The 23,708-nt window shown below is 39.8% G+C and overlaps 1 protein-coding gene and 1 long non-coding RNA gene across 6 annotated transcripts in view; one reads left to right on the plus strand and one right to left on the minus strand.

The window, feature by feature from the left end:
- The first annotated feature begins 2,636 nt into the window (after nucleotides 1-2,636).
- The window catches only part of Exoc6 (exocyst complex component 6), a 182,446-nt gene continuing 161,374 nt past the window's right edge, over nucleotides 2,637-23,708 (plus strand). For 2 of the 4 annotated variants that reach the window (XM_063239365.1, XM_013143813.2), the window contains exon 1: nucleotides 2,637-2,758. In XM_063239365.1, coding sequence (XP_063095435.1) covers nucleotides 2,637-2,758 — 122 coding nt within the window. Of the gene's footprint in view, nucleotides 2,759-17,390; nucleotides 17,596-23,708 lie in introns of those variants that run through there. The other 2 variants (XM_063239366.1, XM_003462390.5) reach the window with 1 other exon arrangement.
- Nucleotides 13,831-17,387, minus strand: LOC134473793 (uncharacterized). 2 transcript variants are annotated; one of them, XR_010044218.1, is made up of 2 exons: nucleotides 17,282-17,387; nucleotides 13,831-14,426 (listed from the first exon to the last, which is right to left on the minus strand). It is a non-coding gene; the product is annotated as an uncharacterized LOC134473793 (long non-coding RNA). The 2 variants fall into 2 exon arrangements; XR_010044219.1 differs by having other exon boundaries at nucleotides 13,831-15,046.

Here is a 23,708-nt window from a genome sequence, read left to right on the forward strand (position 1 = left end):
GGAGGAGACTTCTATTTCATGCTGGGGGACAGATGATATTAGTATTTCTCTTGAATGTGCTCCATCCTATAGTGGGGGAAGTAAGGGCTGGAATGCTATCACCATTTCTGTATCTGTGGTCTCCAGGGCATGGCTGTCTAGCCTGGGCCTGGGTGGGCAGCATCATTTCAGACATGGTAAGTGTGACTGTACTTCGTGGATCTTCCGGGAGTGTTTGCTCAGGTGATGGCACAGGTGCAGGAGGACAAAGAGACATGCAAAGCCTGATAAAGCCTTGGCTGGAAACTCACAGGCTGTTGCTTCTGCTGTATGCCACTGGTCAAAGTCACATGGCTACACTTGAAGTTAACGTGCAGAGAGACAAACAGCATCACAAGAGCAAAAGTACCTGTCTGGCAAGTGCAAGGTTATGAGTTCAATCCCTGGTACCTCCCACCAAAAAATATTCATTGAAAAAGAAATTAGGAAAATAATACCATTCACAACAGTATTAAGAAAAATTTAAATACTTAAGTATTAACTTAACCAAGGGCATGAAAGACTTCTATAATGTAAACTGTAGTGCCATGAAAAAGGATCTCAAAGAGGACATAACAAAAAAAAAAGGGAAGATATCCCCTGTTCCTGGATAGGCAGAACCAATATGATCAAAATGACCATACTTTCAAAACTTATATACAGTTCACACAATCCCAATCAAAATACCATCAGCATTCATCAGAGAAAACAATCCTAAAATTCATGTAGAACCTGGAGACTCGGGCTGGCAAAAGCAATTATGGGCAACAAGAGCAAAACAAGCATTATCACAATCCTAGAATTCAACTTGTACTATAGTGATTAAAAATAACATGGAGTGGGCACAAAAACAGACATGTGGATCTCTGGAACAGAACAGAGAATGCAGAAATAACCCTAGCCACATTCCCCTATCTGATCTTTGAAAAAAGGGTCAATAACATATGCGAGAAGAAAGATAGTATCTTTAACAAATGGTGCTGGGAAAACTGACCATACACATACAGAAGATTAGATCTAGACTCACAGCTTTCATCATGTACTAAACTAAAATCAAAATGGATCAAATATCTAAACGTTAAAACAGAGACACTTGGGCTGTGGATTTAACTGATGGGCATAAGCACCTGTCTGGCAAGTGCAAGGTCATGGGTTCGATCCCCAATATCCCCCAAAAAACAAACAAACAAACAAAACGATAAAAAAACAGAGACACTTTACTGGAAGATAAAATAGATAAAACTCTTAAAAACATAGATCTAAACAAGGACTCTATGAACAGAACCCAACTGCACAATTACACAAGAAATAATACCAAGAATCAAGAAATGCAGTCATAGCAAACTGAAAAGCTACTGCACAGGAAAGGAAACAACCAATGGAGTGAAGAAGCAGCCTACAAAATGGAAAAATTTTGCCTGCCTCTCTTTGGGCAGAGGACTAACATGTAGAATAAAATAAAAACTCAAAAAATTTAGAATCCCCCCAAATAAAAGACCCAATCAAAATAATGGCCAACTGAAATGAATTGACATGTTTCAGGAAAGGATGCAAAGTGGTTAAGAAATACCTTAAATATGTTCAACATCTCTGCCCATTAGGGAAACGCAAATGAAAATGACACTGAGATTTCATCTTACTCTGGCAAGAATGGTTCTAATCCAGAAATCAAATAATAAATGCTAGTGAGGCTTTGGGGAAAAAGGAACTCTTCTTCACTGTTGATAGAAATGTAAGCTAGTACAACCGCTATGAAAATCAGTATGGAGATTCTTCAAAAAACTAAAACTAGAAATTCCACCAAACTCAGGTTTTCATTGTGTGGGTATCTTCCTGAAAGAGTTAAAGACATAAATTAAAATGACACATGCATACCTGTGTTAAACCTGCACAGTTCATAATAGCTCAGTCTTAGAAGTGGCTTGTATGGCCATCAACAGATGAAAAGATAAAATATTTATACACAATGAGTACTACTCTCTGCCATAAATAAGGGTAAAGGAGCCATTTGCAAGGAAATGGATATACCTTGAGGTCATAATGTTAAGTGAAATAAGTTAGACACACAAGCTTACATGCTGCATGGTTTCTCTTATACTAGAAACTCAAAATGTAAACAATGAAATACAGATAATAAGAAATAGGGACATGGGTAGTTTGAAAAAGGAAGAGAACCAAGAGATGAAGTGGGGAGGGAAGACAGAGGAGGGGAAGGGGTGAAAAACAGAATTAAGATGTGTTAAACACATGTAGCCACCACCCATGAAAAGGTCATCATTACATATTGCAAACATGTACCAATAAGTGTTTTTAAAGTGTGTTTAATAAAATTTTATAGTGCGATGGTTCTAATTCTTATAGTTGCTGTACTTGAAAGGCAAGTGAATAAATATAGCAGGCATTAGCGAGGAACTTTCTGAACTGTGTCAAGGTTAGTAATAAGTAAAATGTTGTAAGTAGAGACAGGGCAACAACAGCTGTGCAACATTCTTGGAAGCAAGACTTTGATAGCAGGAAGTCAGTGAGCTTGCTTTGTTTCTTCATTACATGAACAAAGACTTGTTAGAAGGAAAACTACATTTATTTTATAAATTACAGTCATTTGCATTTAAAATCAAATGTCTGCAGGTGAGAAGTTAGAGGTATGGGGAGCAACGTTGGAAGAAGACACCGATCAAACCTATGAGAATGTGTTGGCTGAGATCCAGTCTTTCGAGTTGCCCACTGAGGCAACTTTAAGGTAGGATACCTTTATATTTCATTTTTTGGTTTAGTGGCTCTATAGTAATTTTTATCTTCCTTTTATAGTTTTCTCTATAACAACAAAAATTTGAAAATCAGTTATAGTTCTGTGTATACTTTGTCTCAAAATTTGCTGATCTTTAGAGAAATTACAAGAAATAATTTACTTGTTGATATTAAGCTTGTTTCCTGATTAATTACAAGTTTATAAATGCCTTTCAAATGACTGAAAATGACTCCATTGTTGCTGACTTAGATAGATGATGTATCTTAGATATGTTTATTTCCATAAAAGATTTTAAAATAGCTTCTTTGGTAATATGAGAATTATTTTGCACAGTTCAATAACAATCAAAGGGAAAGACTATGTGTCTTTGTGTTTAAAGGGCAGCTTTAAAAATTTATGTCTTCTCAATTTTGCACTTGTATCTAACACTTATCAGTGTGGGAACAAGATGTCAGTCATGACAGATAATAGCAACAGTCAATAAATATTCGTTGACTAATATTTATAGATTAAGTGGAAGTTTTTCTATGGTTTGTTTGTTTATTTGTTTTTTTAGTGTTGTGTCTTCACTGTCAAAAATGTCCTGGGGTGAAGTTCTTTGAAATTGATACCAGTTCAAACCTGAATAATTTTTTCATATATTTTTGAAGTTTATTTTGCACTAAACATAGTTTGAATAGTGTTGGGGCCATAGAAAACTATTTTTATTGATTGATTCTTGTATTATCAATATGAAGTTGCTGTTGTAAAATAATTACGATTCTGTCAGAACTGTTCTATGCTAAAGCCTTCATCCTGAATGAGCATCACAAACATTTAGTGAAGACTGCAAGCACTTTTTATCCTATTTAATAGGTAGAATAAACCACTGCATATTTAGACATGGGAAACTCAACGGTCTTCTCCTTGTGGAGCATCTTCTGGAACTTGTGCATTTACCTGCTGGCGAGGTCAGCAATCTGAAAAACAAGAGTGGGCACATCCTAGATGTTTCAGTTACTGTGGCCTCTGTGGCCATTGCTGTTCAGAGCTACTGGCCTTTGACCCCTGCCTCTCTCCACTTTTTCCTTGGTCTCACAACCTGGCCCAAATGTACTTCATCCATTCTAAAACTAGCCCCTCAGTTAGTTTTGTTCTGGTGCTAGCCCTGAATTCCTACCTTGCTTGTTGGATCTTTTCTACATTGTATTCTTAGAACAAATATCCCAGCACCAATCAGAGAGGTCCTTAAGAAAATATCTTTCCCCTCAGACAGCCTCAGTAATTTTCCAGCATCATCCTCAAGATGGAGACTGTGCAGAAGTTTCCTTCAGGTGCTGCCTAGTCAACACCCAGTGATCTTAAAATGTCCACTGATGGCTTCATGTCTGGGTGTTCAGCATGGGTGAGAGCCCTCTTTTCTTCTTCATCTTTTTTCTCTTCCTCTTTTTCTTTTTTATTTTTTGAATTAGACTTTTTTATTTTAAAGAGAATAAAACCAAACAAAATAAAACAGAATAAAGCCAATCAAAACAAAACAGTGAAAGTGATACAGAACTTCACAACAGGATAATAGGAAACCAACCACTGTTACCATAGTGTCTCCCGTTATCTTGAAAATTGCTATCCATATCATCACATGTAATAAAATCAAACAAAACAGAACAGAATAAAACCAATCAAAACAAAACACTGAATAAAACAAAACAGTAAAATGGAGCAAAATGAGACAGTGAGAATATTAATGGATTTCAAAAATAAGACACAATAAAATTTCCCATAGTCACTATATTGCATATTGCTATCCTCTAAATAGATGCTCAAACTAATAGCGTTAGGCCTGCAAAGTCAATCTAACAACATAAGCATTAAGTTGTTTTTGTACCTTCGTTGTTATCAACTGAGTCTGTGTTCCTTTGAGTTATCTGGCTGCTTACCGGGATTTGGGGGTGGTGGGGCTTGCTCGTCTTGTCTCCCAGTCCAAGAGCTGGCTCATGGGAAGGGCATTTCCTGTTTCTCCTCCTGGCCCACAGTTACTACCCACAGTTACTGCTGGCACCTGGGAAGGGGGCATCTATGAAAGCCCTCTTTTCTAAAGGCTACTATTAAAACATGTCAGTGTTATTTTGGGGAGTAGAGTGAAGCCACAGAACTAACAAACTTTTCTTTGGAACAATATTGGACAATAGTTTTCCTAAGCCATTGCTTTAATAATTTGATTAGATGAAGATTTATACTGGCGTTTGATCCCTTTCTACACACAGCTGTGCATGGCATTGAGTTTACAATGTATTTGTTGTTATAGAGCCCATTGTGTCGCCAAATTTGGGGTTGGAAAAGAAAGACGGGACCTCTGTATTTAAGTTAAACTAGATGAATGATAATGACCTTTTAGAGCTTTCAGTGATACAAACAGCTACAACCAGTGTGCCACAGGTTCCCCACCACTTAACTGGACTATTTACTATTTGACAATATGTTTTTTTTAAAATTCTGGTGGTCGAGGATCTTTTGCTTTATTATTTGCTGGTCAAAATCTAACCCACTTTGCAAGCCCAGCTCAAATACTTTTCTTCTACAAGACCTCACCTGACCCTCTCCACCAGATGTGAATATTCCATCCGTTGAAGCCCCTAATCATCCATGCATGTGTATTATAACCATTTCCAGGTTAGATTCCTGAGGGTTTTATTTTAGTATCCTCTGCCAAAGTTTCCACAGTACCTGGCACAAAAAAGCAAGACAAATCCTTGTTGAACTAATTTGTATGAGTTTATGAATTAATGAGGATCTTGTGAGGCAAAGGAAAGGAGGAAGAGAGAGTGCTGTCATCAGCAAAGAAGAGGAAGTGAAGGTATTTTAAAACTACAAACTGTAAAGGCAGAGAGTGTGGAGAAGGGATTTGGCTGGGGGCAGATTCCTTATGAAGTGCTAAGGTCATACTACCAGGCTCTAGAATGACATTGAGGGAAAGTTAGGGCCCTGAGACAGTGAGCTGAGAATGAAAGAGAAATCCATTCCTAGGGAAACCTTGCCTCTGGGAATTAAGGCAGAGAAACTATCTGGGACTTTTCTACTCATTTTGCACTGTCCAAGGAGAAAGGCAGCGCTTCAGCAAACATGTTCCACTGTAAAACCCTAAACTCATTAGCATCTTCTCCCCGATGCCTTTTTCTTCAGGTAGGACCAGAGGTGCCCTGTTCATGGTGAGTGTTCAGATCATGGCCAGGTGGGATTTGTATCTTTAACAAGCCGAACTCAGAGCTCAGTGACACCGGCAGTTTTTCCAGTGTCACCTAATGAGGACTCAACTGGTTTTTTTTAGAGTATGCAAATCTCCCTAGTACACTCTGTATAACCCTAACCCCTCCCCACCATCATCAGGGAGAATGGGTCCCCCTAATTGAGGGGTTTACCAATGATGTATAGTCTCTTTCACCCCACCCAGGCTATATTCCTTCCACCTCCTAATTTCACATCTGGCTGTTCCTAGAGCAGGCTCCCCAGTTGATCTAGCCCAGTGATGGCAAACTTTTAGAGACAGACTACCCAAACTTCAATGCGAAGCTCACCTATTTATTGCAAAGAGCCAACACTGCAGTTGAACTCTAGTTTGCTGGGAGAACTTGGCTTGCATGCTGACAGAGAGAGCTCAGTGTGCCTGCTGCAGCATGGGTGCCACAGAGTTCACTGCCACTGGTCCAGCCTATCTTCTGTCTGACTCTCCTCCTGGGCCAACAGGCAAAAGGCCTCCATTTTAAAACAGCAGACAAGGATCAGACGATTCTGAGATTTTGTGCTGGTTTTCATTCCCTGTGTGAAATATGGTACAATTGATTATAGTATTAAGTTTGAAAACTTTTCAAGGAAAAGCTGAGCTGAGACTATGTTTTTCTCATGGTTTATGTGTGTTGCTAGCAAAATATTCATTAAAACCTTCTCAGACAGCTATACAAACTGACTTGGGGGATAACATTTCAGGGTAGAAAAGTGAAATTGGGTTTCAGCCATTTATATAGATGACTGGCTATAAGAGAAAAGAGAGATGTGTAAAGAAAGACCTGCTGCCAGGTCTTTCTGAGCATGGATTAGCTTTGGACACTCAAAATCAAAATCATCCAGCTGGTAGAAATCAGGAGGCCGAAACTCCCCACCCAGTGGGATCTGGAATTAGTTTTGCTGCCCTAATCCTTTTGCGCTGGGCATCACAGTTGTCAATGTGAGGTAACTATATACTAATTTCCACTACATATTTTCATTCTGTTCACGTGTTTTGATTTTCATTCTGCTTTATTTGGCTGATTCCTTCCTCATACCTCCCCACCACAGGGAATGTGCTTGTTACAAGTACTATCAGTTTTACTCAGCATTATGAACTGCCATGAACAAGGAAGCTCAATAGATTTAAACTAGCATATAAATTCTAATGCACTAAGAATAGTTTTCCAAATCTTCACAGTGAGGGTAATTCTGATAAATCAGTGATGGCAGCTACGGTCTTAGAGTGAGACAGTAGCAGCATTTAAAACATTCATTTATCACACTGACACTGGAACTTTCCACTTCCAGGTCTTACCCATGATACTGATTCAGAAGGGAAGGTAGCCTGGGCTCAGTGTTGCCTCTCCAGGTCCTGCAGGTGTGTTGTCAGCTCCTTAGAACAGGACCACAAAATAGTTCTGGATTGCTTTGGTCTGGAGATCCTGTGTGCTTTGTTGCTGGAGCTGATCTAGCTGATAAGAAAATTATAGACACATTGTAGGGCACTGCAAAGTTAGGGGGAGGTAAACAGGGGTGGTGTGTCCAGAAGAGGGCCTGAAGAGGGCTGGGAAAAAATAGGAGGAAAAGGGAATTGTATAAGATGACGTACCAGAAGAAATTTTTGTAATTGTTTTATGATAACATAATTGTTTCACACTTGTATTCACAGACTCTCTCGGGCTCTTTTCCAAAAACTGACCATGAGGCTTTACCCATTTAAGAGCAAACAGGATATTGCGTTTCTTTAACTTTAATGTTTTTAGGAGTGACAATAACAGGCTTTTAGAAAAGGACAGAAAACATTGAAAACAAAACAGAACTCTGTATACTATAAACTCTTGTGATGGCATACTCAGTTTTTAATTAATTAAAGTTTAATTAATTAAAGTTTTATTTAATTAATTAAAGTTTAATTAAAGTCACCTGTTGATGTTCCAAAATGGTGTATTGTATCTTCTCTTTTAAGTACACCGATAGTAAAGATTTAAATTGTAATCTAGACCAGACACTTATCAGGTATGTGATTTTGGGGTTGTTTCTGAAATTCTAAAATGGAGAGTATAATAAAACCTATTTTGAATGGGTAGAATATATGAAATGCTTAGCACAATGCTTGCTTAGCACATAATAAGTGGTTAATAAATGTTAACTGTTACTATTACATCTAATTTACATCTGGGGTACATATTCCAACATAATATGTGCATATTCTTTACTTATTTTTGGTACTAGGTATTGAACCCAGGGACTCACACGTGTTCAGTCAATGCTCAGCCACTGAGCATTCTTTACCCTGTTGTTTTGAGATAGTGTTGTGCTGAGTTACCTGGGCTGACCTTCAACTTGCAGTTCTCCTGTCTCAGCTTCCCAAGGAGCTGAGAATACAGATGCATACCATTGCAATTGTCTTATTTTTAACATATACTTTAGAGTTTTAAAGTAAATGAACATTTACAACATGGTTAAATTCTAAACAGATGGGAAATATGAAGTCATATGAATTTCTAAAAAGAATTTTATAGTTTTCACTTTAAAATTTTAGTCATGAAACAGGTACAAAAACTCACTAACTTATACAGTTGAATACAAAACAAAAGTAAAGGCCTCAGAGATAGTTACACTAGAACTTGACTATCAGCTTCTAATTAAACTGATTGACCAATGGCCATACAAAATCCTTTTGAGTAGCTCATTATCAGAGTCAGACAGACAGCAAACATATTTGGCTTCCTCCCTGCCCCAAGAATTAGTCCCCCCTGAAGTTTGTATTTTTAAAAAGAATAGCTTCTCAGATATGACAAGGAATAAATTCACACCTTCAGGAAGAGAGAAATACTTAAGTTTTCACTAAGGAGGAGTTTTTCAGGGACAAATATTTGTCTTTTTTTTTTTTTTTTTTTTAAGTTTTTTGGGACAGGGTCTTACTATGTATTCCAGACTGGCCCCGAATTTGTGGCACTCTTCCTGCCTCTGCCTCCCGAGTTCTGGGATTGTCTATTATATATTTAGGGCAATCACTTAGATTTTTTTTTCAAAAATGTATTTTGTATTTCTTATTGACACATAGTAACTGTATATATTTATGAAGTACATGTATATTATGCAAATGATCTGATGGGGTAATTGGTATATTTATCACCTCAGACATACTTGTGTTAGAGACACTCAAAATCTTCTAAAATGTTTTAAAAATTTAAACTAATAAATAAAAAATTTATTTATTGAATAATGTGGTGTTTTAGTGGGCATGGTGACTTATACCTATAATCTGAGCACTTGGGAAGCAGAGGCCGGAGAACTGCCTTGAATTTGAGGCCAGCCTGGGCTACATAATGAGTTCAAGACCAGCCTGGACTACATAGGGAAACCCTGTCCCAACAAAACAAACAAACAACCCAAACAAAAAATAATGTAATATTTTGAGATATGCTTATATCATAGAATAGTAAATTAAATGAATTAACATATCAGTCACCTTATATACTTGTATTTTGCAACAAGAACATTTAAAACCTACTTTTAGCAATTCTGAAATATAAAATGGATTATTAATCATAGTCACCATTTTGTGCAGATTGCTAATGCTTGTCTCCCTTGCCTCACTGAAACCTTGTAGTGTTTGATCAGTATCTCTCTCCATCTCCTCAAACTTCTCCAGCCTCTACCTACCACTTTACTATCTAATTCACTGAGTTCAATATGTTTACATTCCACATATATTTGAGATCATGTGGTTTTTGCCTGTGAATTTTATTTTGGTTATACAACATTCAAAGAAGTGAGGTGCTCCCTTTAAAAATCATATTCATGGCTGGGTATGGTGATGCACACCTGTCATAAAAGCACTTGGGAAGCTGAGGCAGGAGCACCACTGTGATTTTGAGGCCAACCTCGGCTACGTGGTGAACTCAAGGTCAACTTGAACTATACAGTGAGACCTTATTTCAAAAAAAATCACGAATGTTTTATAGCAATATAATACCATGACCTCATTTATCCTCCAATGAGAGTGTATAGTATTCTAAACATTGCAGGTATAAGATGGAGACCAGGGAAACTGCTTTGAAATAAATGTAGGCCCAACTATGAGTGACACCTGCTACACCTGGAGCGCTGAGGGAAGCCTGGGGTCACTGAGAAGAATGGGTTGTATAGTTGCCCAATTATTGCTGTATATTTGACTGATATGATTAGCTGCTCATTGCAACATTAGACAGAAACTTTGGGAACCAAGAAGTGTTATGGCTTGTGTCTGTGTGCCCAAAGCGTCATGTGGTCAAAGGTGGGGCTCTTCAGAGGTGGCTGGATCTAGACTGTATGACGCTGGAATTAAGCGTTCATGATCACTAAATTAGTCTACTGGTTGGCATAGCTTTGGTGTGGATGATATGAAGGCTCACCTTAAGTGTAGGTAGCCAGGATAGAATATAAGGACAGAAAGAGCTATTGTGGTTGACTTGTGCTTCACTATTTTACTACTTCGCTGCTTTGCTGACCTTTGCATGCCCTGTTCTGACATGGACTGTTTCTCCTCTGTGATGACCCTCTGCCATGACACTCTGTTTTGGAGCTGGCTGACTATGCACTGAAACCTCTACAAAATGTGAGACAAAATAAACTTTTTTCCCTTAACTTTGGGTGCTAGGTATTTTGTCTTAGTAACAAGATAAGTAACTAAGACATAGGGAGACAATTTCGCTTATTTAGTGGTTAAGTGAATGGAATGAGAGGACGTGGGTTTGAATCTTGCTTTTACAACTACTATAAGAGCTAGTGAAAGGATTACTTGAATTAAACCTGAAATGTATTTGATACAGTGCTTAATTCATAGCAAATGCTCATTCATTCATTAAGTAAATTAATAATGGCCCACTAAAATGTGGCAGGCAATGACATAGGTAGTGCTGATATAGCAAGACCACGACCTAGAAACTGCTTGCTCACAGGGAACTTGTAATTTAGTGGCAGGGGCGAAAACATACACACAGAAAAGTGCCAGTGAGTGCTATGAAGAATAGCAAAATGGAGTCAGGTTACTGGTCCAAGGGATGGTATTTTACAGGGTAGCCTTGGAATAAATGCTTGATATAATTATTTTATTTCATTACGTTTAGTTACATTTCTAAACCAGTTTTTGCCAAGAAGAGAGAAAGAAAAGTAGAACAAATGAGAGGAGCGGGAGCAAAGGGCCAAGGGAATTAAACCCAAGAGGAGGAGGCATGAGGAACAGAGAGTGCACTGAACAGCGTGAGAAGCCAAACATCAGCAGCAAGGCGACAGGAAGTGAAGAGGAGAAGGAAACCAATCCATGTGACACACTGCGAGGGAAAGTATGAAGACAAGACAGAACGGAAACTCAGGAAAGAGCCTTCTGTTTGTGTGTGGTGCCAGAGACTGAACTCAGGGCCTTGTGCACACTAGGCAAGTGCTTGTGCACTGAGCTACATCTCCAGCAATATATTTTAATTGTTCAGTGGATTGAACAACGGGCATGTAATGGCAAAGCCCGAAACAAGGCCACGGCATGTCATGTACCCATGACCCAAGCCTTTCTGTGAACTTAGCACAAAACCTGTGCTAACAGCAACTATTCAATAAAAATCATTGTTGAATGAATAAAACCAGGGGTTACTTTTGAACTTCTCTGATGACTGGCCCATATTTCATGAAAGACTGATTCATTTGGTTTTGATTTCAAATTTCCTTCTATTGTTCTCCACTGTGGTGTCCAGATCTTTATGGAACAGCACATTCCTGGACAGGCTTTTGCAGCAGGAATCCAGCCAGCCTAGGCTGTTTTTTTTTTTTGTTCTCTTGCATTTACAAAATGTGACCACTTAGTGTCACTGCACCAAAAAATTGGAAGCTGGTCCGCCCCTCCTGACCGGATGTCTAGACCGAGTAACTAGAATTTACTTGTAAGGGTTAATTTACTGCAGTCAGTGTATAAAGGTTGCTTGCACTTTACAGCTCGTTACCTCCTATAATTATATATGAAGGACTCTAAAACTTTTAAAGAAACATCTCAATGATGGTAACTGTCTTGAGGTGATAAAGATCAGAAATTTGCCACAGGGTTTCCAGGGCATTTTTAGAGAATGTTTTTAGAAAGAGGTGTTTAGAAAGAAGTGTTTTAGAGAAAGGTACCCCACCTCACAAGACATACTTTTAGAACATTAAGCTTGACATGATACATATTTGTACGGAGCTCATTTGTTTAACAAATACTCACTGAGCACTTGCTATATGCAAGTTCCTAAGCTGAGCAGTGAACAGGGCACACCTTGTCCCTTGCCTGACCACCTAGTAGCACTTCCTGGAAGTGGAGGCAGACTCAGCTCTGTGGTCACTCGCACAGTATATGCCTCAGAAGAAGGTATTGCCTCAGGAACAGCAAAAAGCCACTTTCTTCTCACGAGTCTAACCTGAACACATGTTCTTCTTTCTTCCTCTGTAATAGCAGGAAACAAATTTCAGGCATTTTTCATCCATGGAACATTCAGAAATAATGAGGTTTGGGTGCAATGCCCACTGATACATAATTATATTATTTTGTTAATATATATCTGGTTTTTATCAAAGAAGCTAAATGCTGGGCTATGTGGCTTACTGACAAATGCCTGGTAACCTAGACTCCAATGATAATTGGTCTCTAAGCTCATATATATATATGTATATATATATATATATATATATATAAAATCTTACATACATACATATAATCTTACATATATATATACAATCTTACATGTATATAATCTTACATATATATATATATATATATATATATATATATGTATGTCTTTTTGAGACAGAGTTTCCCTATGCAGTTCAGGCTGGCCTTGAGCTCACTTTGTATCCCAGGCTGGTCTCAAACTCATAGTGATGCTCCTCTGTCAGCCTTCCAACTGCTGGGATTACAGGCATGTGCCACCATACCTGGTTTATATATCCTCCTTTAATTTCACCACAGTTTGCAGAGCTAAGGACCCTTAAAGTCCCTAATTCACACTTGAAGAAATCGAAGTTGAGACAACCCTGAGGCCTCACATCTAGTAAGAGACACCTGAAATTTGACCCCAAATAGTTAAATACCTGACTAATAGCTGCATTTTGTAGCTTCTTTTTGAGGGAGTTTTCTAAGATGTGTTGCTTAGTCTGTAGACAAGAAGCTTTCACTGTGGTGTTAATGAGTAACAGTTGTCAATGAGTAACAGTTTTTCACAGGCCAAATTCTTACTTTGCTAGTTGCTTTCATACTGGACACTGAATGCAAATCCTATCTGGCCAGTCTTCCTGGTATATTTTTCTTTTCCCAGGAGTCGTGAAGAGAGATAATGGATGAATCCTTGGAAGTCAATATTTATTGCTCCAAAATAAGTCAACAAACATGTGGAATCTGCCTGTCTACTCTACTGCCCTCGACCTCTTCAGGCCAGCCTGATCATCTCTCTCTTGGATAGGCTTTTCTTCCTTTCACATTTATGTACAGTTGACTGTCAAGTCACAACTGGCCTGACATATGAACAACTTAGGTTAGGGCCATAATTTTTGTTTTAACTTAAGACCAAAGTCTTTAGTTATGACCTGAATGCTGGCCACATGTGCTACCAGATGGTCTCAGATACAGATTTAACCCTTAAGGAGTTCTGGAAGGAGCATTACAACATCCTCTCTTGTATGGGTTGATTAAGAAATCCTGGGCCAATGTCTCTTTAAGGACACTGACATCTGCCTGTGTACAGGAGAGGGACTTAGAAGGCTGTGTAGAGGAGCCTTGTCGGTGTCACTCCCGGCCGGCAGGAAGGACACACAACAAAGTCTGGCAGTGGACAACCTTTTCTTTTATTTTCCTTCTCCGTACAGCCTGCCCCGGGAATCCTCCCGGCCGAAGCCTCTGTTGGTCCGCTCCCCGCGGCTCCTTGCGTGCTTCTTCTTTACAGTCTGTCCCGAAGCCTCTACAGGTCCGCTCTCCGCGGCTCCTTGCGTGCTTCTTCTGCTTCTTTTGCTTCTTCTTTCGTGGCGGGAGAGGCACTCACTTTTATAGGGTTACAGTGGCCAATCAGTTCAAAGCGCGCGATGCGGGCTGATTGGCTAACATCAGTTGTTGCTAGGCAGACTATCTTACAGGGCGGGTTGTGAAGCAGGAGATCTTACAGGGCGGGTTGTTTACCAAGCAGGAAGCAGGAGATCTTACAGGGCGGGTTGTTTACCAAGCAGGAAGCAGGAGATCTTACAGGGCGGGTTGTTTACCAAGCAGGAGATAAGCGCCATCTTAGCACACTCGATGGGAGGGGTAATCTAGCTCAGGCTTTGCTCTTTCCTACAGGCCTCACGTCCGCCAAGTAAGGCGACCGGGCTCGGCCGCGGCTCCCAATAGAGCCTGAGCCTCCAACTGACATCTTGACTACAACCAGCCCTGCAGAACAAATTGAGTTCATAAGTCAAGGGTCCACTGTCTTTGCTATATCCATGCCCATGAATAAAATCTACTGAGAGTAGGCTGGTGATGTAAGTTGGTGATACAGTGCTTACATAGCATGCTCAAAGTCTTATATTTGATCATTAGCCCTGCAAAAATGAGTGAATGAATCTATAAATAGTTATTTAGGATATTTAGTTTTAAGTGCTTAGCAAAAACCTTCAGATATTAATGGAACTATGAGAAGTCACAGAAAGGAAACAGCAGAAGCTGTTTCAGAAGAAGTGGTATTGGACTTTAATCCATCTTAAATTGTGGGGAAGCTATTGCTGCTCCTGCTGAGGTAGCAGGTATTGAAATAATGGTGAGAGGAGTTGCCTAAGCAGGCCTGGCTTTCCACAGCAGGACACCTGGATCTTGGATAGGTGGCATCATGACTGCAGAGAAGCGGGAAAGGTCTGGATTATGAATACTGAGGAAAGGAATGCCCCAGCAGGAGACAGGTGCCAAATAGGAAGCTGGCCTGTGTTCCCTAGCCTGCTCTCCTCAACCTTACCTTGTTTTATTCTTGAGAGTTCTGAACTGTAGTCCGTTTGTTTTCTAAGCTAATTTATTTCCTGCAGAGAGAAACAGCTTTTTATTCTATCTTTAGGAGGAAATAAAATCTGTCCTCATTTTTTTATTATTGTTTCAGATTCAATTTTCAAAAGGTTTATTTTCCTGTCTTGAGAGTAGACTCTGCAGTTAGGTTGTGCTAATACCAGGTAGTTATGCCTCACTAATTAGAGAGGAACTCACTAAGGAAAAACTAAGTTAAAAGAAATTATTTAAACTAGGTGTGGTGGTCCAGGCCTGTAATTCCAGCACTTGGGAGGCTGAGGCAGGAGGATTGTCATAAGTTTGAGGCCAGCTTGGACTACATACTAAGTTCAAGGCCAGCTTTCACTACATAGTGAGACCCTATCTCAAAAAACAAACGAAACTTTAATAAAAGCACAAGTGTATTAATAGCCCAATATCTATGTATAGAGATTTGGCTTGATCCAAAGATACATTTTTAGACAATCAGAGAAATGGATAAAGTTTATATCCTTTGATGTAAGTCTGTAAATTTTTTTCTCACACTGGAGGTGAGAAAAAGGTGGGCATCAGGGAATTTCAGGTAACATTTTATTAGCAATGTAGGTTTCCATGAAAGCGACTAATATCACATTTTAAGATGTAGCACTTACTGTCAATACTATATAAAAGCTGAGTTTACAGAAAGTAATTTTTAAGTTCCTAATTATTATCAGTCACAGATTAAACCCCTACCTTCTGCTGAAACCTGTGTTTAGAGTGTTGCTCACTAACATCTGGAACTCTTTCCAGTGGCTTCAGAACTGGTTTCAAAACCCCTCCAGCTTTCTCTCAGTGGCCTGTAGCATGTGAGGAACCACAGGCAATTGCAAATTAAAAACAAAGTCATCTGGACTCAAGGACCTTAACAAGGTGGATTTGGGAAGTGATTTTCTAGTGCTATATATTGTTGAAGCACAAGGAAGTGGGCATTTCTCAGAGGAGGTCTGGATTCTCCTGCACTATGAAAGAATGGAAAGGGATGAGGCTTTGATACTTTTACTGTCATGCAAATGGAGTTTTCTGGTGGAATAGCTAATTGGATATAGCAATGTTTCATCTTCCAAGCCAGCATGTGCTGAGGTTCCCTTGGGATCAAATGTACAGAACAAAACTTACAAAAAGAAACTAATAAACTAACCAGAACAAGTGCAAACTATTGAAGTGTTTGGGGGAGTAGGTAAATGTGTTAACTTGAATTAGTAGTAGTCATTTCTGAGGAAGAGTGTGATTGGCTTGAGGAATCTTTATGAAGGAAATAAATTTTGAGTCACCCCAAAGACACATTCTAACCCCTGGAACCTGTGAATGGAGCCTGACAAAAAGAATGTGGCAAATGTGATTAAGTTATGGACTTTGAGAGAGATTATTCTGGTACTATAGTTGGGTCGAATCCAAGTACATGGGTCAAGGGAAACTTTTCAGGCATACATCAGAGTCAGAGAGAGATGTGTCTATAGAAAGTCTCAGTGACCTGGATTAGTAGAAGCCAAAAAACAACTGTCCTCATGCTGGGTTCATACTCTGTTCCTGATTAATGTTCTTTGGTTGCTGCTTTGATCATGACAAACTGGTTTAATCAGCGTACTGTAACCTTGTTGTTAAGCAGCTTTTCCCCACACTTGTAACTGTGCTCAAGCCAGTACCAGCCAGTGCAGTACAGTACTTGTCCCCTTCCTGCTGTTCACTCCTCCCTATCCCATGACTGCTACCTGGGGCACCCGCGTTCACGAACTTCAGCATGAAATCATACATTGCTTTGGGTCTCTTGTAGTTTTGTCAGCAAATATCTTAAGTTCTCACTTAATTTTTCTGGTGGTTAAAATCCATTTTCAAGCGACTGGCGTCTGTGAACTTGCTTCAGGCAGGGGTCATGAATTGTCTCGGAGGGGTCCTTAACTCTAATTTTCGTTCATTCCTAAAGTAAATCTTACATTGCGCTTTTCGTAAGTTCCCGTTTTTTCTTTTCTGGAGCCCCTGAGCTCGAAGTACAGCAAGCCCTCTTACTAAACATTCCTGTAGTCACTCCTTGCCCTTTTGTGACAGGAGTTGTTAAATTGCCCAGGCTGGGCTCGAACTTGCGCTCCTAGCAGCCTGGGCGTCGCAGTGCTAGGATTACAAGCTTCCCGCAGTTTTTAACACGGTCCGAGGGTGACTGATGGCCCACTTCCTCCACTACTAGGCTACCCCCAGCGCGTGACAAGGGCGTGGCACACAGAACCCGACGGGCGTACCTGTTAGCCGGTCTCGGGACGCCAGGGCACCTCGCAGGGCACAGAGGGAGGGACCTCCGTCGGCGGCGGCGGCCGCTCCACCTCACCCTCTCGCCCCTCCCGCCCGCCGGGCCCCGCCCCCGAGCCCCGCCCCTTCGCGCTCGCGCCACCTGCCGCTCGCCCCCGCCGTTCGCGCGGCGCCGCGCCTCGCTGGCTCCTCAGCTTCCAGCCAAAATGGCGGAAAGCGGCGAGGGTCTGGGCACCGTCCCGGAGCACGAGCGGATTCTGCAGGAGATTGAAAGCACTGACACCGCCTGCGTGGGACCCACTCTCCGGTAAAGTGTCCTATTTCTGGGAGTCTGGGCCACCGCGCTAACTGCTCCTCTGGAAACAGGCAGGGCGGCCACCGCCGGCCGCGCGCTCACCGGCCGGACAGGTGGTGCGCGCGCGCAGCGGCTGTGGGACCGGCGCTGCGACCCGGGTGGGGCGGAGGAGGCGGCTGCACCTGTCACCCCGGCGCGGGCCGCCCCGGCCTCGCCAGCTGTCACCGCGCCCCGGTGGGTGTGGTTGTGGCGTCGCCCGCTTCGCTGCGGGGCCTCAGCCCGGCTGCAGTGGACTCTGCCTGAGCGCGTCTGCCCCCAGCGGAGCGGCAGGCGGCCTGGACGCGGGAGCCTGGGGGAAGCTCACTGCCGGCAGGTGTCGAGGGCTACCCGCGGCGCGCAGGTGGGGAACCTGGTGCCGACGCTGGCCTGAGCGGGAGACACCGGCACCGTCCCATCGCGCGCGCTGCCGGAGTGGGCGAGACGCCCGGGCGCGTGGGCTGGAGGGCGGAGCCGGCGCCCTGGGCCGCGCTGGTGTGCCTGTGGCCCGTGAGGCGGCTTTCTCTGGAGACTGAAGAACTTCTACTTATTGACAAACATTTCATTAATTTTGTATTATCTTTCCTGCTGGTTTTAAAAAGGATCGCCACTCACCCAGTCCCTGTCCCCCTTAACAGAATTTTGGCGAGTGTACCGAACCTTTACATTCTTAGGTATTCTCTTTAAGAATTTTGGGAACCTTCCATGCTTATTTGCTCCTGTGCCATTGACACAAAGCCTGTAGTTAGCCATATTATAACTATTTGGAACATAAAGTTCCTGCTTTGATATGATAGAGCATAATTAGTTACCTTCTTTAGTTTACAAACATAAATTTTTCTTGTACTAAAAGCTTAAACATTCGATAAAAATAGAATTATATTAAGAGGAAGCTATGTTTTTCTCATTGCAGCTTGAAACTGCAGTATATGGTATTGATTATTAGACTAGTAAATTTTTCAAGTTAGTATTGATTATGAAGGAGATATTGCATCTTGGGAAAATGTGATAGGCAGTGGCCATGAAAAAAAATGAAATAAACTGAATAAAAGTTTGAATATATTCACAGACTTTTGAATGCTCACGAATAGAATACTGTTTGGAATTGAAAAGTTTACCTGAGGCCATTGTATTTTAGCGCATATAAAATCTGCTTTTTGAGTTTTACAAGGTTCAGAGCTGAGAATTTGCCTTGAGTCTCAAAGGGAGGCTTTGAACTTGGACTTCTGAACAATGCTGGAACTGTTGAGACTTTGAGGAAGGAATTAGTGCATTTTTGGTTGTGGAAAGGATAGTTGCATCTTGTTAGGTGGAATTATAATTTTATAATTGTTACTGTCTATTGGAGATTAAGTATTTAAGGAGATATTCTTGGTTGTCATTGACAAGGGGTGGATTTTGACAGTTAAACTTGATTGTCAGTTTGACTGGATTAAGAGATACTGGGAGATTACTAAAATAGGTCTTGAGTGCATGTCAGTAGTTCAGTAAGGCACGATCTTTGGAACTATATCTGACCCCTACCCGCCTTTTCTCTGACTTTTCCAGGCTCTCTGCTTTCCTGATGCCATAAATTGAGTAGCTTTCCCTGCCATGATATTTCTGCCTTGAAGCAGCTAACCATAAACTAAAACCTCTAAAACTGTGAGCCAAAAAACTTAGTACTCCTTTAAATTGCACATGTGTAATTTTGTCCTAGCAACAGAAAGCTAATTAATGAAACTTCTGAATGAGAGAACTAGAAAAAGACGACCAGGTGAAGCCCAAAAGAGGGAAGAAAGAAAATGATAAAAGTTAGGGTGGAATGTCACAGGAAAGGAACTAGAAAAACAGAAAATCGTTCAAATGAAACCAAGAGAACTAGCTGGTTCTTTGTGGTTGGTAAAATGGCAGATATCTAGGGTGGGGAGAAAGGAAAAAAATAGAAGAGAGGTAACGTGATTACAAACTATAAATGTTTAAAAAGATAGTAAATATGAAAAACTTTATGCAAGTTTTGATAGTTTAAGAGAAATGTTCAAATTTGTTGAAAGGTAAAAAGAATTTAAGCTCACTTAGGAACAAAGTAACTGAGTACCCCTGTATCAATTTTAAAAAGTGAATTTTCTGTTAAAAACATCCCTAAAAGGAAACTTTAGGCCTATGTAGCTTTACTGATGAATTCTACCAAATTTGAGGAGAAAACAGTACTAATTTTGCAAAAGCTTTTTTAGTAAATTGAAGAGGAGGCCTCATTTTGAGGCCAACATTAACCAGATAACTAATCAGTACCCAATATTCTTCATAAACATTGATCTAAACACTTTAAAAAGAGTTTTACCAAAAAGGATATGTGTGTGTGTGTATTTATGTACAGTAATACACACACATGGAGCATACACATCATTATCAGGTAGGATTTCTTTCAATGAAGAATGTGGGCTTAGTATTTGAAAAATCAATGAACATTTTCACTATAATAAACTAAAAAAAAACAAAAACCCTGTGTGATTTCAATAGAGGCAGAGAAAGCAGGAACAAAATCTAACATTTAGTCTTGATTTTTAAAAAACCCTAGAAAGCTAGAATTGAAATTCCTCAGCTTGAAAAAGAGCACCTATGAAAATCTATAGCTAATGTTGTACTTAATGGTAATAAGTTGAATATTTTCCCTCTAAAATTAGCAATAACCTAAGGATATTTTTCTTTTTACCTCTTCTCTTTTATTCACCACTGTACTGGAGATCCTATCTAGCACAATGAGACCATTAAAAAACAGGACCTACTTCGGGAAACCATTTTTATTTGCAGACAATGTGACCATTTATATAAAAAATCCTATACAGAAAAGCTATTAGAACAGGTAAATGAGTTTTAGCAGAATTGTAGGATACTAGATCAATATGCAGATTCAAGTGAGAGAAGATTATTACCCTATATACAAGTGGTGATCAAAATATATGGTGAATGCTTAAAATAAAAGTTGTATTACAGTAAAATTGCCTTTAATCCTCTTCACAAGGCTTTTCTTGGCTTCACACACTTCATCATTCTTGCTACTTTCTGAAGCAGTTTGGAAGTCCTTTTGTGTTTTTATGAAGTGTGATAAAAATTGGTTAGTACTATTGTTACATGCCATCCAACAAGTGCAGTCTTGTAAAAAACTTTGCAGTATGTCCTCATTTACTTTATTCACTAGATCTGTCACTATATGACTTCTGGCTCTTTCCCCCAAATAAAAATAAGCATGACAAGTAAATGTTTTGAGTTGATTCAGAACATTGAGATAATCATGGGAGTGAAACTAAAGACATGAAAGAGAACTTCTAGAATCGCTTCATAAAGTGGCAAGATGATAGGATAAGCGTGTTTGAAGTGAGGGGGAGTAACTTGAGAGGGAGCACTGTGTATTTTATAGTAAAATTTAAAAAAAATTACTGATTTATCTTTCAGTCACGCCTCCTCGCTCTAGTCCATCTTTTTCCTTTTTGTGCTGCTGTTACATATTTTCCATCTATAATGTACTGTAAGTGTAGAAGTATTACAGCTTTTGGTCTGAAGCTAAAAATGGAAAGTAGAGTAGGTATATGTCTATAGTTTGTTGTACTAACCTTATTTATTATTATTATTATTATTTTTTATTTGTACCGGGGATCAAACTCACGACCACCTGCTTGCAAGGCAGGTGCTAATGCTGCTGAGCTAAATCTCCAGCCCCTATTTATTATTTTCCATTTTCTTCATTTGTAGTTGGGTATTTAGTTGACATCCTGTTTGCTTGCTTGCTTATTTTTACTTACTGTGTAGCCCAGGCTGGTCTTAGACTTGTTATATAGCCCAGAATTGCCTCAAACTTGTGATCCTCTTACCTCACACTCCTGAACACTGGGATTACCCCACACCCAGATGTCAGCTGATGATCTTATCAGTGTTCCCTTGGTTGGTAAATAATTTTTCCTTTGTTGTTTTAAAGATTTTGTCTTTCCCTCACTACCCATGTACCTAGATATTGTGCTTTTATTACTCAGAGTTCTTTGATCTTAGATATATAAGTTAATGTCTCTCATCAAGTCTAGGATAATTTTAATCATTATTCAAATAGTTTTTCTGCTTGTTTTTCTTCTCTACTTTGGTGTTCCCATCACATGAATATTGATTTAACGGTGTCCATTTTCTCCTGAGGCTCTGTTATTTCTTTTTTTTCCCTTTAGATTGGATATATCAAAAATTTTTTTAAAGTTCACTGATTTTTCTGCCAATTGACATTATTTTTGAGACCCTCAAATGGATTTTCATTTGTTACTTATATTGCATCTCCATAGCTTGCATTTGGTGGTGGTGGTGGTGGTGGTGGTGGTGTGTGTATGTGTGTGTGTGTGTGTGTGTACATATATATTCCCATCTCTTTATTAATACTCTACTTGATGACACACTGTCATCAGAATTTCATTTGCTTTTTAAAAACATGGTTCTTTTTGGTTCTGTGAATGTGGATATGATAGCTGCTTTATTATGTTTATGCATATATCATAAAAATAGTTTTAAAATATAAAGTTGTAAAATAACAGTTTTAAAATATAAAGTATTAGGTACATTCACATATATTATAAGTTTATGCATATATAATAAAAATAGTTTCACAATATAAAGTTGTAAAACAATAGTTTTAAAATATAAAGTTGTAAAATATAAAGTGTTAGGTACATTCACGTTGTTCTGCAGTCATCACATCTGTCTCCAGCACTTAATCTTCCCCAACTGAAACTCTACTCATTGAACATGAACATCTGTTTTCTCACTGACTTTTGTCAACCATCGTTTTTTTGTCAGCCACTTTCTACTTTCTGTCTCTATGAATATGAATACTATATATACTACATGTAAGAATGGTCATATACTTGTCGTTTTGTAACTTGTTTCTCTCTTGTTTCTCTCTTGTGTAATGTCCTTAAAGTTGTAGCATATGTCCACTTTGTTCCTTTTAAAGGCTGAATAATGGCACTGTGTGTATATAATACATTTTGCTTATGCATTATTCATAAGTGGGCATTGGTAATGTTTCCATCTTTTGAATATTGGGAATAATGTTTCTTTGAGCATGGGTGTACAAATACCTGTTTAAGTGCAGTGGTAGTTTTTTGGCCAGTTTAGGTTTGTTTTGATCACAGGAAGGCTCTATTTCACATTTTCTTTCCCTAGTTCTCTGTTTATCTGCTAGGTGACTTGTGGTTTAGTTTCTTGTTCTTATGGAGTTGCTGGTTTATAGTCAGTTGCTTACCACCAAAATCTTTTGTTCTCAAGACTACCCTTGTGTTTCAACTTTCCCATGTTTGGGAATAGCTTGGAGGTTTTTGTGCATCTGCTTTTCTCTGTGTATAAGCTCTGAGCCATTGCTCTAGAGGTGGTGTGTAACCAGTGGCTTCCTTTTGGAGAGGCACCCTTGCATTAGGGCATTGTGTTGGGTTTGGTCATAATCTTGGGCTTAATCTTTTGTTTCACACAGTGAGGAACAAACAAAAGTGAGGGCAATTGGGACACCAGTGTATGGCTCTCACATCTATAGTAAATCCTCTATTCTGTGATATCTTTTTGAGTCTACATGGATGAAGAGGGTCTTAATTTTAGCCTTGTAACAGAGTTGGGATAGGAGTGAGAAATGCTGTTTCTTTGGTCCTTAACTTCCACACGGGGTATTCTTAGTCATAATTTCCCAAGGTGGAAGTTTTAGCATGCTGAGTTGGTGGGGGTGGAGTAGGTGAGGGGGTTGGGGTGTTGGTAGAAAGAGGGTGTATTAAAGTTTAAGGGCTGCCAATTATCGGCCCAGAAGGAGAGCCACCAGCATTTACGGGAACCCTGCCATGCTGGGACCTGGAGTGCTGGGAAACCAAGCAACCCCTCCCCTCCCTGCCTATTTTGTTTTGTTGAACTTCAATATACAAGAAAGTATGGACAGCTATTTTGAAGAGAATGAGAGACTCTACGACAGCCATTAGAGACTTCCCTATTGTCTGGTTTTGAAAACCTAAAACGCCTTCCTCATTCTGTTCGGATCAGTTTTATACTATGTTGTTTTGTATGAATTTTCTGTATGTGAAGACATGGATAACTAT

Source organism: Cavia porcellus, unplaced genomic scaffold, assembly GCF_034190915.1.
Source record: "Cavia porcellus strain 051 isolate PalLab524CR breed Dunkin Hartley unplaced genomic scaffold, mCavPor4.1 scaffold_28, whole genome shotgun sequence".
In the NCBI taxonomy this organism is placed as follows: Eukaryota; Metazoa; Chordata; class Mammalia; order Rodentia; family Caviidae; genus Cavia; species Cavia porcellus.